This window comes from Papilio machaon, chromosome 12 (genome assembly GCF_912999745.1).
Source record: "Papilio machaon chromosome 12, ilPapMach1.1, whole genome shotgun sequence".
NCBI lineage: Eukaryota > Metazoa > Arthropoda > Insecta > Lepidoptera > Papilionidae > Papilio > Papilio machaon.
This window is the reverse complement of record NC_059997.1, coordinates 7,193,746-7,207,356: the sequence shown is the minus strand read 5'-3', so window position 1 is coordinate 7,207,356 and position 13,611 is coordinate 7,193,746. Positions and strand designations below refer to the sequence as shown.

Here is a 13,611-nt window from a genome sequence, read left to right as displayed (position 1 = left end):
TTGTTTGTTTTCTTTACTCTATGAGAAAAACAGGCGAACTCTATAGAGTCTATACCCATTCACGGCGTCTTTGTCAATCAGATTCGTTAAATCGTTGCGGTTGATAATTTATACTTACCAAAACGAAAATGTTGTTTTGCAAAAGCCAGGATTATTGTTTTTAGCAATATCATAACTTTAGGAAAAAGTTTGCGCAGCGTTAATCGTATAAGCGTTAAATGTACAAAACACAAGATGGCTGATATAAGGGTGAGATATCTTGGCGGCATTTTGGTCGCCAACGGTCATTTTGATTGTTTATTTTTTATGTTATGCTATTAATTTTTATTTCATACTTATTATTTGCATACACGTTAAGAAATGTCTTATAGATTCTTTATAGTATAGTTTTTAAATAGTCAAATAGGTTAGCACGATCGTTTTGCTCTGTAATTGAATAATTAGGTGACAATTTGATTTTAACTTATTTGAAATTTGTATAAAAAATTTCCATCAGAATTATTATAATTCAAAATAATAATCCTAAACTTAATTCTTTAGAAATGCTTGTTGTCCTTAACATTCTACTTAAGGTCATATACCTTATAAGGAAATTAATTTTACTTATTAGTTAGAATCCGAGAATAATTGAAGTTGACATAGTTGAAGTTAGTTTACTAGTTGAAGTTAAATAAATTTTAAATAAGTAAGTTTGTTAAAAATTATATTTGTTTTTGTAGACAATGATAAACAAAATGCAAAGTGCAACCCAGAATGGCACATCAGAGGCTGCGCCTCCGGCCAAGGGTCAAAAAGGCACAATAGAAAAGATATATCAAAAGAAATCTCAGTTGGAACATATCTTACTTAGACCTGACACATACATTGGGTCAGTAGAACGAGCAACTGAGACCATGTGGGTATTTGACAAGGAAAAAGAATGTATGGTGCAGAAAGAACTGACTTTTGTACCAGGTATGTATCTATTGTAAGATCTTGTGATAGATAATTCTTTACTACCTGTTCTGTATTCTTTACTTTTGTGCCAGTTGTGTAAATAATGAAAAAAAAAATGTTTGAAAGTATTCATGCTTCTGAATAAAGAAAAAGAAGTTTAAGAAAAAAAAAAATTGTGGTAATTTTTGATATTGCATTTTACAGGTCTGTACAAAATTTATGATGAAATTTTGGTGAACGCTGCTGACAATAAGCAGAGAGATTCAAAAATGGATGTAATTAGAATTGACATAAACCAAGAGCAAAATACTATATCAGTTTACAACAATGGTTGTGGTATTCCAGTTGTTATGCATAAAGATGAAAAAATGTATGTTCCAACTATGATTTTTGGCCATCTTTTGACATCTTCAAATTACAATGATGAAGAAGAGAAAGTAACAGGTGGTAGGAATGGGTACGGTGCAAAACTTTGTAACATATTCTCAACAAAGTTTACAGTAGAAACTGCATCTAGACAATATAAGAAACATTTTAAACAAACTTGGGGTTGTAATATGACAAAGGCTTCCGAACCAAAGGTTAAGGAAGCTGGCAAAGATGATGATTTTACTAAAGTAACTTTTAGCCCTGATTTAGCTAAGTTTAAAATGGATAAACTCGAGGACGATATTGTTGCGTTGATGTCGCGACGTGCTTATGACGTGGCTGCCTCATCGCAGGGAGTAAAGGTATATTTGAATGGAGAAAGACTTAAAATAAATAAGTTTAAGGATTATGTAGATTTATATATTAAAGGTAAAGAGGACGAGAATGGGCAACCACTGAAAGTAGTTTACGAAAAAGTAAATGATCGTTGGGAAGTTGCACTCACACTTTCCGACAGGGGCTTCCAACAAGTTTCATTTGTGAACTCAATAGCAACGACGAAAGGAGGTAAACATGTTGACACGGTAGCCGATAGCGTTGTCAAAAATGTTCTAGAAGTTTTGAAAAAGAAAAATAAGGGGGGTGTGAACATAAAGCCTTTCCAAGTCAAAAATCACATGTGGGTATTTATAAATTGTCTTATTGTTAACCCAACCTTTGATTCACAAACAAAGGAGAACATGACACTCCAGGCGAAAAGCTTTGGTTCGAAATGTAATTTCTCTGAGAAATTTATTAATGCAGTTACCAAATCCGGTTTGGTTGAATCTGTATTGACGTGGGCCAAATTCAAAGCACAAACGGAACTAGTGAAGGCGTCAGGTAAGAAGCAGAGTAAATTGAAAGGTATACCGAAGTTAGAAGATGCTAATGACGCTGGTACCAAAAATTCTCACCTTTGTACCCTAATTCTTACCGAGGGAGACTCAGCTAAAACATTAGCTGTATCGGGACTCAGTGTAGTTGGCAGAGATCATTACGGTGTCTTCCCATTAAAGGGTAAACCGTTGAACGTCCGTGATGCATCACACAAACAAGTTTTGGAAAACGTTGAAATTAACAACCTGATCAAAATTCTCGGTCTACAGTACAAAAAGAAATACAACACACTTGATGATTTAAAAACATTGAGGTACGGTAAAGTGATGATAATGGCCGATCAGGATCAAGACGGATCACATATCAAAGGTCTTATAATCAACTTCATTCATCATAATTGGCCTGAATTATTAAAACTACCGTTCTTAGAGGAATTTATTACTCCTATTGTTAAAGCTACAAAGAAGGACAAAGAAATATCCTTCTATTCGTTACCAGAATTTGAAGAATGGAAAAGGGAAACGGAGAACCATCATACGTTCAACATCAAATACTACAAAGGTTTGGGTACCTCCACATCCAAGGAGGCTAAAGAATATTTCCAGAATATGGAAAGGCATAGGATTAAGTTTAGATATAGCGGACCCACTGACGATCACCACATTGAGCTGGCGTTCTCAAAGAAAGGTGCAGATCAACGTAAGGAATGGTTGACAAACCATATGGATGAAGTTAAGAGGAGGAGGGAAATTGGTTTATCGGAAAGATATTTGTACACTAAAGAAACAAAAGCTGTAACATATTCTGACTTCATTAATTTAGAGCTGGTTCTCTTTTCTAATGGTGATAATGTTAGGTAAGTTATTAACATATTAAAATTAAAGTACCCTTATTTTACAAGACACATTTGACTATTAATAGTTTCTTAAGTTATAAAGACTATAGAAAAATAAAAATAAAATGGGTCATTTATCTCTAATTTAGGCATAGAATGATAATTCTGTGCGGTAATTATTAAAAACTCAATAATTACAGATCGATTCCGTCCATGGTGGACGGGCTGAAGCCTGGCCAGCGTAAGGTGATCTTCACGTGCATAAAGCGTAACGACAAACGCGAGGTCAAGGTCGCGCAGCTGGCGGGTTCCGTCGCTGAGCACTCTGCTTACCATCATGGTATGTTATATCACATAATGTTGACACAACATATGTTGACACCTGTCTGTGACACATAATAACTATGTTCCAGTGTAAAAATAACATTATGTAGTATTGAATGTGATTTAAATAATAAAATAAAAAGTTGGTCCTTCGAGCCGGATAAAAATAGTATAAATCTTAGATACGAATATGAAGGTAGATAGACCCAATGTGTAGTTTTTTATTTATTTATATTTGAGATGTAATCTTCAAAAATACCCTGCCTACTGGGGGAAAGACAGGATTATGTGAGAATTGACTCACAAAAACCCATTCGGTGGCCATCCTCATGCAACTGGTGAGAGTACTTGGATCTCCAAAAGAATGCATCGGAACAGAGCCAATGTGTACTTAAGCAACTTTACTTTGCTTTCCTCATTGTAGTAGTTAAAAAAACAGAATTCCCCCCCCCCCTCCATTTGAAACATCAAGGATTTTATGTTTCTTACTGAAAATACTTTTATTTTTCAGGTGAGCAGTCGCTGGCTATGACAATAGTGAACCTGGCGCAGAATTACGTCGGCTCCAACAATATCAACCTGCTGGAGCCGCGCGGTCAGTTTGGTACACGACTTTGTGGTGGCAAGGACTCTGCCAGCCCCCGTTACATATTCACTCTCATGTCACCCCTCACCAGGCTCGTCTTCCATCCGCATGATGATCCATTACTTATTGTGAGTATAACTTAGTAAATATACATAAAAATTCAAATTATAGTTGAAAATCTATCTTATATATATAAAAGAAAGTCGCGTTAGTTACACTATTTATAACTCAAGAACGGCTGAATCGATTTGACTGAAAATTGGTGGGCAGGTAGCTTAGAACCAGGAAAGGGACATAGGATAATTTTTACCCCGTTTTCTGTTTTTTATTCCGCGCGGACGGAGTCGCAGGTAAAAGCTAGTAAAGTAAAAAATTGACTATGAGAAAACATAATCATTAGGTCAAACGCAAAACCATCAAATAGGTTGACTCTTAAAGGATTGTTTCAAGTTAACTTATTTATTTAACAAAAAAACCGTGTTCGGTGCCATTTTTATCACTTACTAGCTGTCGCCCGCGACTTCGTCTGCGAGGAATTTAAAAAAAAATTTAATATGTAGCCTATACAGACTATGTTTTATATCTATACCAAATTTCATTAAGATCCATTAAGCCTTACCGAAGATAACTTCATACAAACATTATTATCCATCCATCCATCTAAATTTTTTAAACTTTTTCTGTCATGAGAACCTTCTGACAATAACAAACACAGCAAAAAAAATGAAATGGGTCCAGCCGTACCCATGTGATGGTGTGACCAAGGGATATAGGGATTCATTTTTATATATATCACTTATTAAAGCTCACTGTACTAATTTCATGTATTTCAATAATAAATCTCTATGTATCCAGCACGAGTTTGAAGATAACCAGAAGATAGAGCCGGTGCACTATGTGCCTATACTTCCCATGGTGCTGGTGAACGGTGCTGAGGGTATCGGTACAGGCTGGTCTACCAAGATACCCAATTACAATCCAAGGGACATCGTCGCTAATATACGGTACTGTTTGAATGTATTTCTATATTTTTAAATGCTAGTTTTTTTTTTTTATAGTAGAGGATTTTTTTAAACTAATAGTCGTATGATTGGATTTGAACCATTGACCATGTGATTGCATGCCAATACTCTTATCTATTAGGCTATTGGCGTTTTCCTTGTTTAAGTTAGTTCCATTGATAAATATAAAATGTCCGAAGCACTTCAATCTTTTTTGACGAGAATTTAACTTGGAGATAGTTTATGTAAGCTGGAGTATTATTGGCTACTTTATTTAACCATTTTAATTATTAGTTTTAATGGAGAAGGGGACGCACAGTAAAAGGATATTTCCCCTTCCTATGCCTACCCTCTTCTGCCAAATCCACTTCCCCTTCCCCTCCTTTCCTAATAGGAATAGGGTGTGACGCGAAAGAGCACTAAAATTAAGCCTCCAAGACCACACTCATCAGACTGTACTTGGAATTACTTCCACTTGACGTCTGTCTTCTGTGTGGTTGTGGTATTTCACCAGTCGAGCTGGTACATTCCTGCATCCAACAAATATTGTTGTTACGGAATCTACCACTGTTAAATACTATACTGAAATATATTGAAGTCGTTATTAAATTAGTCTAAAATGTTTCCAGGCGAATGTTAGACGGCGAGGAACCGACGACGATGCATCCTTGGTATAAAAACTTCCGCGGTACAATCGAGAGTTTCGGTGACAAGTATGTGATCTCTGGTGAAGCGGCTGTGTTGCCCGGAGAGAAGATTGAGATCACCGAATTACCCGTTGGCACCTGGACACAGAACTACAAGGAGAATGTACTAGAACCTATGCTGGGAAATGAGAAAGTTAAACCACTCATCTCTGAGTACAGAGTAAGTTGTGAAATTTTTATTTGATTAAATAAAATTGTTTGCTTCTTACCTAAAATTGTTTGATAAAATATATTTATAATGTCATTTTTAAGGTGAAATAATTTCAGTGATGGATCTGTTTAATTTTTAATTTTCTTATTTCCATTTAATGCGTCTATGCTAAAGATATTATTAATTTAGAATTATTTTAATTCTCACGCATTCTCACCTTTATTGACAAATTCTTCCAATCTGTAAGCATATTATAACAAAAAAAAAAAGAAAACTCAAATGGCTTTATTTTAATGAAAAGTTTCTCTAGATATATATTTTTGTTTCGTATTTTAGTGGAATGTAGTACTAATATTGTACTGTATTCTACTAAATAACAGAATAGAGAATCCATCTTTATTAAACAGTGGTATTCTGCTATTACAGGAATATAATACAGATACTACGGTGCGTTTTGTGGTATCCTTGTTACCGGGCAAGCTGGCTGAGGTGGAAGCGGAAGGCATTCACAAAGTATTCAAACTTCAGACCACTATCTCTATGACCTGTATGAATGCCTTTGATCATAATAATTGTTTAAAAAAGTAAGTATATTTATGTATTGTGTGTAAAAGTCTGTTGATATAACTGTTTATAAGTAACATGAACACACAGAAGACAGACGTGAAGTGGAAATAATTACTTCGTCTGATGAGTGTGGAGATGGTTTGTGATAGTAATATGTGGATTTGTTCCTAAGAAATTCTTGATGTTGGAGACAAAAGTTTCCGAAAGAATAGAAACAATTTCGTACATTGTCTATATATAAAAGAAAGTCGTGTTAGTTACACTATTTATAACTCAAGAACGGCTCAATCGATTTGACTGAAAATTGGTGGGCAGGTAGCTTAGAACCAGGAAACGGATATAGGATAATTTTTACCCCGTTTTCTTTTCTTTTTTTTTTTATTCCGCGCGGACGGAGTCGCGGGTAAAAGCTAGTTGTCTATAAATTATATAAAGGTAAGGGGGAAAAGTTTTTCTGTTTTAGTTTTAAATAATTTTTATTAATAAAAATTAATATTGTTTTAGAATTTGTTAAAATTAAAATAGAAATTATTTTTAATTCCTTTATTAGTTATATATAATATTTTAATTATAATTTATAGATACGATAAAGTAGAAGAAGTTTTACGCGAGTTTTACGATCTCCGTCTAAGATATTATTCAAGACGTAAAGACTTCCTGGAAGGTCAGCTGCAGGCTGAAGCAGACAAACTTACAAACCAGGCGAGATTCATATTAGAGAAATGTGACAAAGGACTCGTTATTGAAAATAAAAAGAGAAAAGCTATGGTTGAAGAACTTATTAAAAGAGGTGAGATTATTATATATGTTTTTTTTATAATGGATATTTTTTTGTGTCACTGACTTACTGTTGGTTTCTCAGAACAAAATCTCTGTATTAAACGGATAAAAATGTTTTAAACGAGGAATTTGGTCCCACAAACCCATGGTTACTAACTCGTCATATAAATCTGCATCTTAGCAAATATTTTGACTGAAATTTAGGATGAAAAAAGTTACTTACATATTTTTCTATATTTTAAGGCTACGCACCGGATCCGATTGCCGATTGGAAGAAGCGCGCCAGCAAGATGCAAGGGTTGGACACTGTGGAGGAGGAGGAGCAGGAGTCTGAGGAGGAGGTGGAACCTGAGGATAACAAGGGCAAGCCTGTGGATCCAGGTTAATGTTCTTACCTACCTAAGTACCTCCTTGCCTTCCATCCATATTGGACATCATCTATATATATAAAAGAAAGTCGTGTTAGTTGCACTATTTATAACTCAAGATCGGTCGAACTGATTTAGCTGAAAATAAATGGGGAGGTAGCTTAGAACTAGGAGACGGACATAGAAACTTTTTTTATCTTGTGTGCATTTTTTTTATTCCGCGCGGACGAAGTCGCGGGTAAAAGCTAGTTTTCAAATAATTATTTAATTTGACAGAAAAAGCATTCCAGCAACTAAAAGAAGTGAAAAAGTTCAATTACCTGCTGGGTATGTCGATGTGGATGCTGACCAAGGAGAAGAAAGATGATCTGCTGAAGCAAAGAGACCAGAAACTCTCCGAGTTGGAGATCCTCAAGTAAGTATACACTAGCAACATACCCCAGCTTTGTGTAAATTAATAACATGTATTGAATCATACCGAATAAATATAAGTTAAACTTATCCGATGGGAACCGTACACATTTCCAGGGTCATAAGTAGCCTATGTGTTCGTCCAGATTGTGTTTTACATTTATACCAAATTTCATCGAGATCCATAAAGCTGTTATGGAGATACCTAGTAGCAAATATACATCCAAAAATCCATCCATCCAAACATTTATAATATTAATATGATATGTCTCACTACTCTGACTTTTTTAATTAGTCTTTTGCAAGTTAACTAGCTCTATACATTTTAGATTGTTGTAAAAAGTAAATTGACAACAAAAACGGCGACCATATTGTATTATGTATAGTGTGCGATATTGTTTTCATGTAAAGTGGGGTTTTGTTTGTTTTTTTGAGAGTAAATCTTTAATCCTAATCAAATAATACGAGTTTACGTTTATTTTTTGTGTGTAATATATTTTATTCATAAATATCTAACTTTTTAGAGCTAAAACTCCAGCGATGTTGTGGCGCGAGGATCTGGATGCTTTCCTCGTACGTTTAGAGGAGGTGGAGGAGAAAGAGAGGAACGAAGAGAATACCGTAAACAAGAAGAGCTCCAAGGCAATGGTGAGTTCTGACATTATTTTTTTGTGTTTTGAAATTTAATAGGAAAATAAAAAAAATCTTGAAATAAAAGTATAATTGTTATGGATTTTTTTTAATCTGTTGTGTAAATTGACAATTTTAGTATATATTATTTTTTTTGAAGGATTTTTTTTAAATACCTTTGTGTTTTATTTTGCAATCGTACAGATGGAAAGAAAGAAGGTAACTATTATAATATAACTTAGAAAGTCTTAAAATTGGTAAATTTACATACTCTTTATGAGTAAAGTCGTTTCAGCAAACATATAACCTTTTGTTTAAATATTAAACTAATATAGTTGTAGTAAAAAACAAAAAGAACCTTATCAATATATTTATCGATATACTATTAATTATACATAAATATCCAGGCTGCAAACAAGAAGAACAGGAAGTCTCTGTTCGACATCATCCCATCAGAGAACGGCAGGAGGATCGAGCCCAAGATATCAGAGGACCTCATCAAGAGGATACAGGCTGCGGAGAAGGCCAAGACCAGGAAAGAAATCAAGAAGGAATATGATCCTGTAAGTTTATTACAAACTAGCAGTTGCATGCGACTTTGTGTGGATATGAAATATCTGTACATATTCTTTAATGTAATTCCCAGGACGATCCCACGGGAGTGACCCCGCCCACTAGTGGAGAGAAGAAGCCAAAGGGAAGAGTAAAGAAAGAGAAACCAGAAAAGGAGAAGGCGGAGAAGACGGATGGGCTAAAACAGACGAAACTTACATTCAAGAAGGAACCTAAGAAGGTTAGTTGAAACTTGAATTAAACGAAATTAATAACATATTAAATAAGGTAGCTTGACAGCACTTTTTTAATGTTTATAATAAACTAGCTGTCGTCCGTGACTCCGTCCGCGTGGAATTAAAAGAAAAAAACTTAATAAGTAGCCTATGTGTTCTTTCAGAATATGTCCTACATTTGTGACAAATTTCATCAATAGCCATTTAACCGTTCCGGATATACCTTCTAACATCCATCCATCCATCCATCCATCCAACCATCCAACCATCCATTCATTGAAAACATTCGCATTGGTATAATTAGTATGATTTGTAGGTGGCACCTTTACTATATATCTCTTACTCTTAGTTGACTCTTACTCCCACAGTCAATTCCCTCTTACTCCCACAGTCAATTCCCTCTTACTCCCACAGTCAATTCCCTCTTACTCCCACAGTCAATTCCCTCTTACTCCCACAGTCAATTCCCTCTTACTCCCACAGTCAATTCCCTCTTACTCCCACAGTCAATTCCCTCTTACTCCTACAGTCAATTCCCTCTTACTCCCACAGTCAATTCCCTCTTACTCCCACAGTCAATTCCCTCTTACTCCCACAGTCAATTCCAGCAGACTTAAACCGAGTAACCTTAACAAAATTTGCTTTACTATAGCTAAATAAATTTTCCCTTCAGTAAATTTAGTTTTATTTTATAGAAAAAGATGACATTCAGCGGCAGCAGTTCTGGCGAGATGTCGGAGTCAGATGTGGAGATGGTGGAGCAACCTGCGCCACGGGAGAGAGCCAGCGCCAGGAGAGCTGCCACAAAGGTATACATAAACTAGCTGTCGCCCGCGACTCCGTCCGCGCGCAGTTAATAAGCTTATATGACACGTTCGTAGATTTACCATAGCAGCGCCATCTATTGATTACTTACTCAACCCAGTCGAAAGGTATCGACATCTGTTAGAATCATTTGGAGTTAACAGATAATTGTAACTGTCAAATAATAACAGACAAATAATTAGCAATAAATTAAAATTGCGACTATAATATGAGATTTAAACTATCCTATCTCTCAAGTTGGATCGAACTGCACATGGTGTGCGAATTTTATTATAATCGATTAAGTGGTTTAGGAGTCCATTGAGGACAAACATTGTGACACGAGATTTATATATATTAAGATTTAATACATATTGCTCTGGTTTATGCTATTCCAAATCATTATGTTATCTTTATGATTCTTCTTCTTCGTATACTTGATATGCATTTACAGATGCGTCGATCTTTTAATAAACCGATAATCTTTGTAAACACAATAAAAATACAGAGCAGTCATTTTTATATTGTTCTACCGAAAATTGGTAGAAAATATGAAATGATTCCAATTAAAATTGTACAAAATGTCATATATAAAAAGGTAAAAGGTATTGATATAAAAAGGATATTACATAATTTCACAGTAAATCATACTTTGTATTATTTTATATTGTTTAGTTAGTTGATTTATAACTTCTTTCTTTTTTTAGTTTTCTAGTTTTAGTTGACTATTGACCAATAATAATAAGGAAATGACCACTCATATAATATACTTTCGTTTTATTCCAGGTTCAGAAATACAAAGACGGTTCAGAGGAGTCAGAGTCTAACGAGGAGTTAGAACTTCATGACAACAAGGTGGACTCTGAGGGGGAGAGGCCGCGCGCGCTGTCTCTCAGTGATGATGATGACTTCAATGTTAAGAAGAATGCTAACAAGAAACCTGCTGAAATGGATTCAGGTAGAAATACATTATTTAACTTATTTCTTACTTATGTTATGAATGCGAACGTTTAAATGGATGGATGGATGTTTGTTAAAAGGTATCTGCAGAATGACTTAACAGTTCTCAATGAAATTTAGCACAGATGTATAACATAGTCTAGAAAAACACATAGGGTATAAGTATTCTTTTAATTCCGTGCAGACGGAGTCGCAGGATGCAACTAGTATGTTTATAACATTCTAGCTATTTGAAAAGTCATCAGTCTGTGAAACCTAGACTAGTACTGTTGGAAAGCTACACTATCACTTATAGTCTATATTTATTACTAGATTTTTTTTTTAATTTCTCGCGGACAAACTCGCAGGTCATAGCTAGTTTTGTATAAGCCAATAGACAAAGGATGACAATATTTTTTTTTTTTACATTTCGTATTATATTAATCTAAAGATGCTTGATGGATAGTGGAATGTAAAATTATCAAATGAATTTCCAGATTGTCTGTTCGATTCATTAATAGAAGATACAAAGAAAGATCAACCAACAAACAACCATCACTCGGAGCCCACCACCATATTATCCAGTGAGGAAGAGGAGGCTCCACTCTCCCCTCCTAAGAAGAAGCCAGCACCTAAGAGGAAGTTGCTCAACACCAACAGCAAGGACAAGAAAGAAGACAAGCCCAAGAAGAGACCTGCCAAAGTCCTGCTGAGTGCGGATAGTGATGATGATAGCATATTTGATACTAAAAAGGTAATTCTTCTTGTTTATGGTCAGGGAAAATACAGTTATCGTAACAGAAAAAAAATTAAATGGTCGTTTAATGGTTGCTTAGTGTAAATGTTATTAATTAATCTACATTTAAGTGTTACTTTAACCATTAGCATTTAAAATACTATGTAAAATGCTATGTTACTGATTGATATTGTAGCTTTCTAATGGCAAAAGAATTTTTGACATCGAGCCAGTAGTTTTTTAGTTTATCTGTTACATAAAAAAATACAATTCTTTTTTAGATCGGGCCAGTAGTTTTTTTAGTTTATTCGTTAAATACAAGTCTTTTTGAGATCGGGCCAGTAGTTTTTTAGTTTTTTCGTTAAATAAAAATCTTTTTGAGATCAGGCCAGTAATTTTTCAGTTTATTCAATACATACAAAAATATAAATCTTTTTGAGTTTTTTAGTTTTGACAAAAATTAAAAAAAAAATAGTTTTTTCTTATCAGCTACGTACTTTCGTTATTACATACAGATACTTCAATTTATTTATTATGTGTAGATTTATATATATTATAATAATTCCAGGATAAGAAGGCGAATCCTAAGAAGAAAGCAAAGAAGAAAGCTGATAGTGATTCAGAAGACGAGGATATCTCCAGCAGTCCAGCGCCGCGAGGCAAAGCGCGCTCCAGACCTCAAGCTAAATACAACTTTAGTGATGACAGCGAATAGATTACATACAGGTAATTGACACAGAGACCTTTAATTGATACTTAATGAACTCCTTAGTGTAGATTTCTAAGTAATTGATTCATAGTTTATAAGATTCCTAATTAAACTGTAATTCAGTACAGTTCTTTTAAAGTAGATTTTTCATACTTTGAGAATAAATAAATTCGTGATTTATCTATTACTAGCTTCTACCCGCGACTCCGTCCGCGCGGAATAAAAAATAGAAAACGGGGTAAAAATTATCGTATGTCCGTTTCCTGGTTCTAAGCTACCTGCCCACCAATTTTCAGTCAAATCGATTCAGCCGTTCTTGAGTTATATATAGTGTAACTAACACGACTTTCTTTTATATATATAGATTTGTACGCGCAAAATAAAAAAAAATATTTTTTAATATAGCCTACTAATACATAGATTACTAATTAAGGTTTTTTTTTAATTCCTCGCGGACGCAATCGCGGGCTACAACTAGTATGTGAATAAAAATATCTTTGCAATATAAATTTAGATATATTTAGATGAAAATATGGGTATTATTTATATAATTAAGATGTTTTTTTTTTATTTCGCAGATTATGACTTTAATAAGTGAGGAAATGTTTGCGGCGAGAAATAATTACGAATTGAAACTTAATGTTTTAAATTTATTTTTGTATGATTGAAGTTTTTTAAATGTCACTTTACAATGGAATAGTTGAGAAGTGTAATCTCGTTTTTAATTATTATAACGCGACAATTTGTGTTATTTTTAATTATTTTTAATTTATTTAGTATGTAATTTTTCTTAAGTCGAATTCAAGGTGGATAGGATTCATGTAACATTAACATACATTTTCATACATTTGTTTTATGTGATTACATTCATATAAATGGGAAGGAGAGGTGAATTTGATGAGGCCGGCTCGACTGGTGAAATACCACAACCTCACAGAAGACAGGCGTCAAGTAGAAGTAATTCCGCCTACAGTCTGATGAGTGTGGTGTTGGAGGACTAATCTTAGTTCTCTTTCCCTTCCCACCCTTTTCCTATAAGGAAAGGATGGGAAGTGGAGGTGGATTTGATGGAGGAGATGCATAGGAAGGTT

At 34.4% G+C, this 13,611-nt stretch overlaps 1 protein-coding gene across 1 annotated transcript; it reads left to right on the top strand.

Annotated features, from left to right (window-relative positions):
- Positions 1 to 53: 53 nt before the first annotated feature.
- LOC106710437 (DNA topoisomerase 2) lies at positions 54 to 13,417 on the top strand. The gene is made up of 19 exons (XM_045680390.1): positions 54 to 249; positions 720 to 954; positions 1,141 to 3,040; positions 3,220 to 3,359; positions 3,855 to 4,057; positions 4,785 to 4,933; positions 5,560 to 5,797; positions 6,215 to 6,372; positions 6,937 to 7,145; positions 7,379 to 7,516; positions 7,780 to 7,918; positions 8,439 to 8,562; positions 8,952 to 9,107; positions 9,191 to 9,337; positions 10,028 to 10,141; positions 10,923 to 11,094; positions 11,573 to 11,829; positions 12,380 to 12,537; positions 13,099 to 13,417. The coding sequence occupies exons 1-18, from the start codon at positions 235 to 237 to the stop codon at positions 12,524 to 12,526; spliced, it is 4,641 nt and encodes a 1,546-aa protein (XP_045536346.1). The 5' UTR covers positions 54 to 234; the 3' UTR covers positions 12,527 to 12,537; positions 13,099 to 13,417.
- The last annotated feature ends 194 nt before the right edge of the window (positions 13,418 to 13,611 follow it).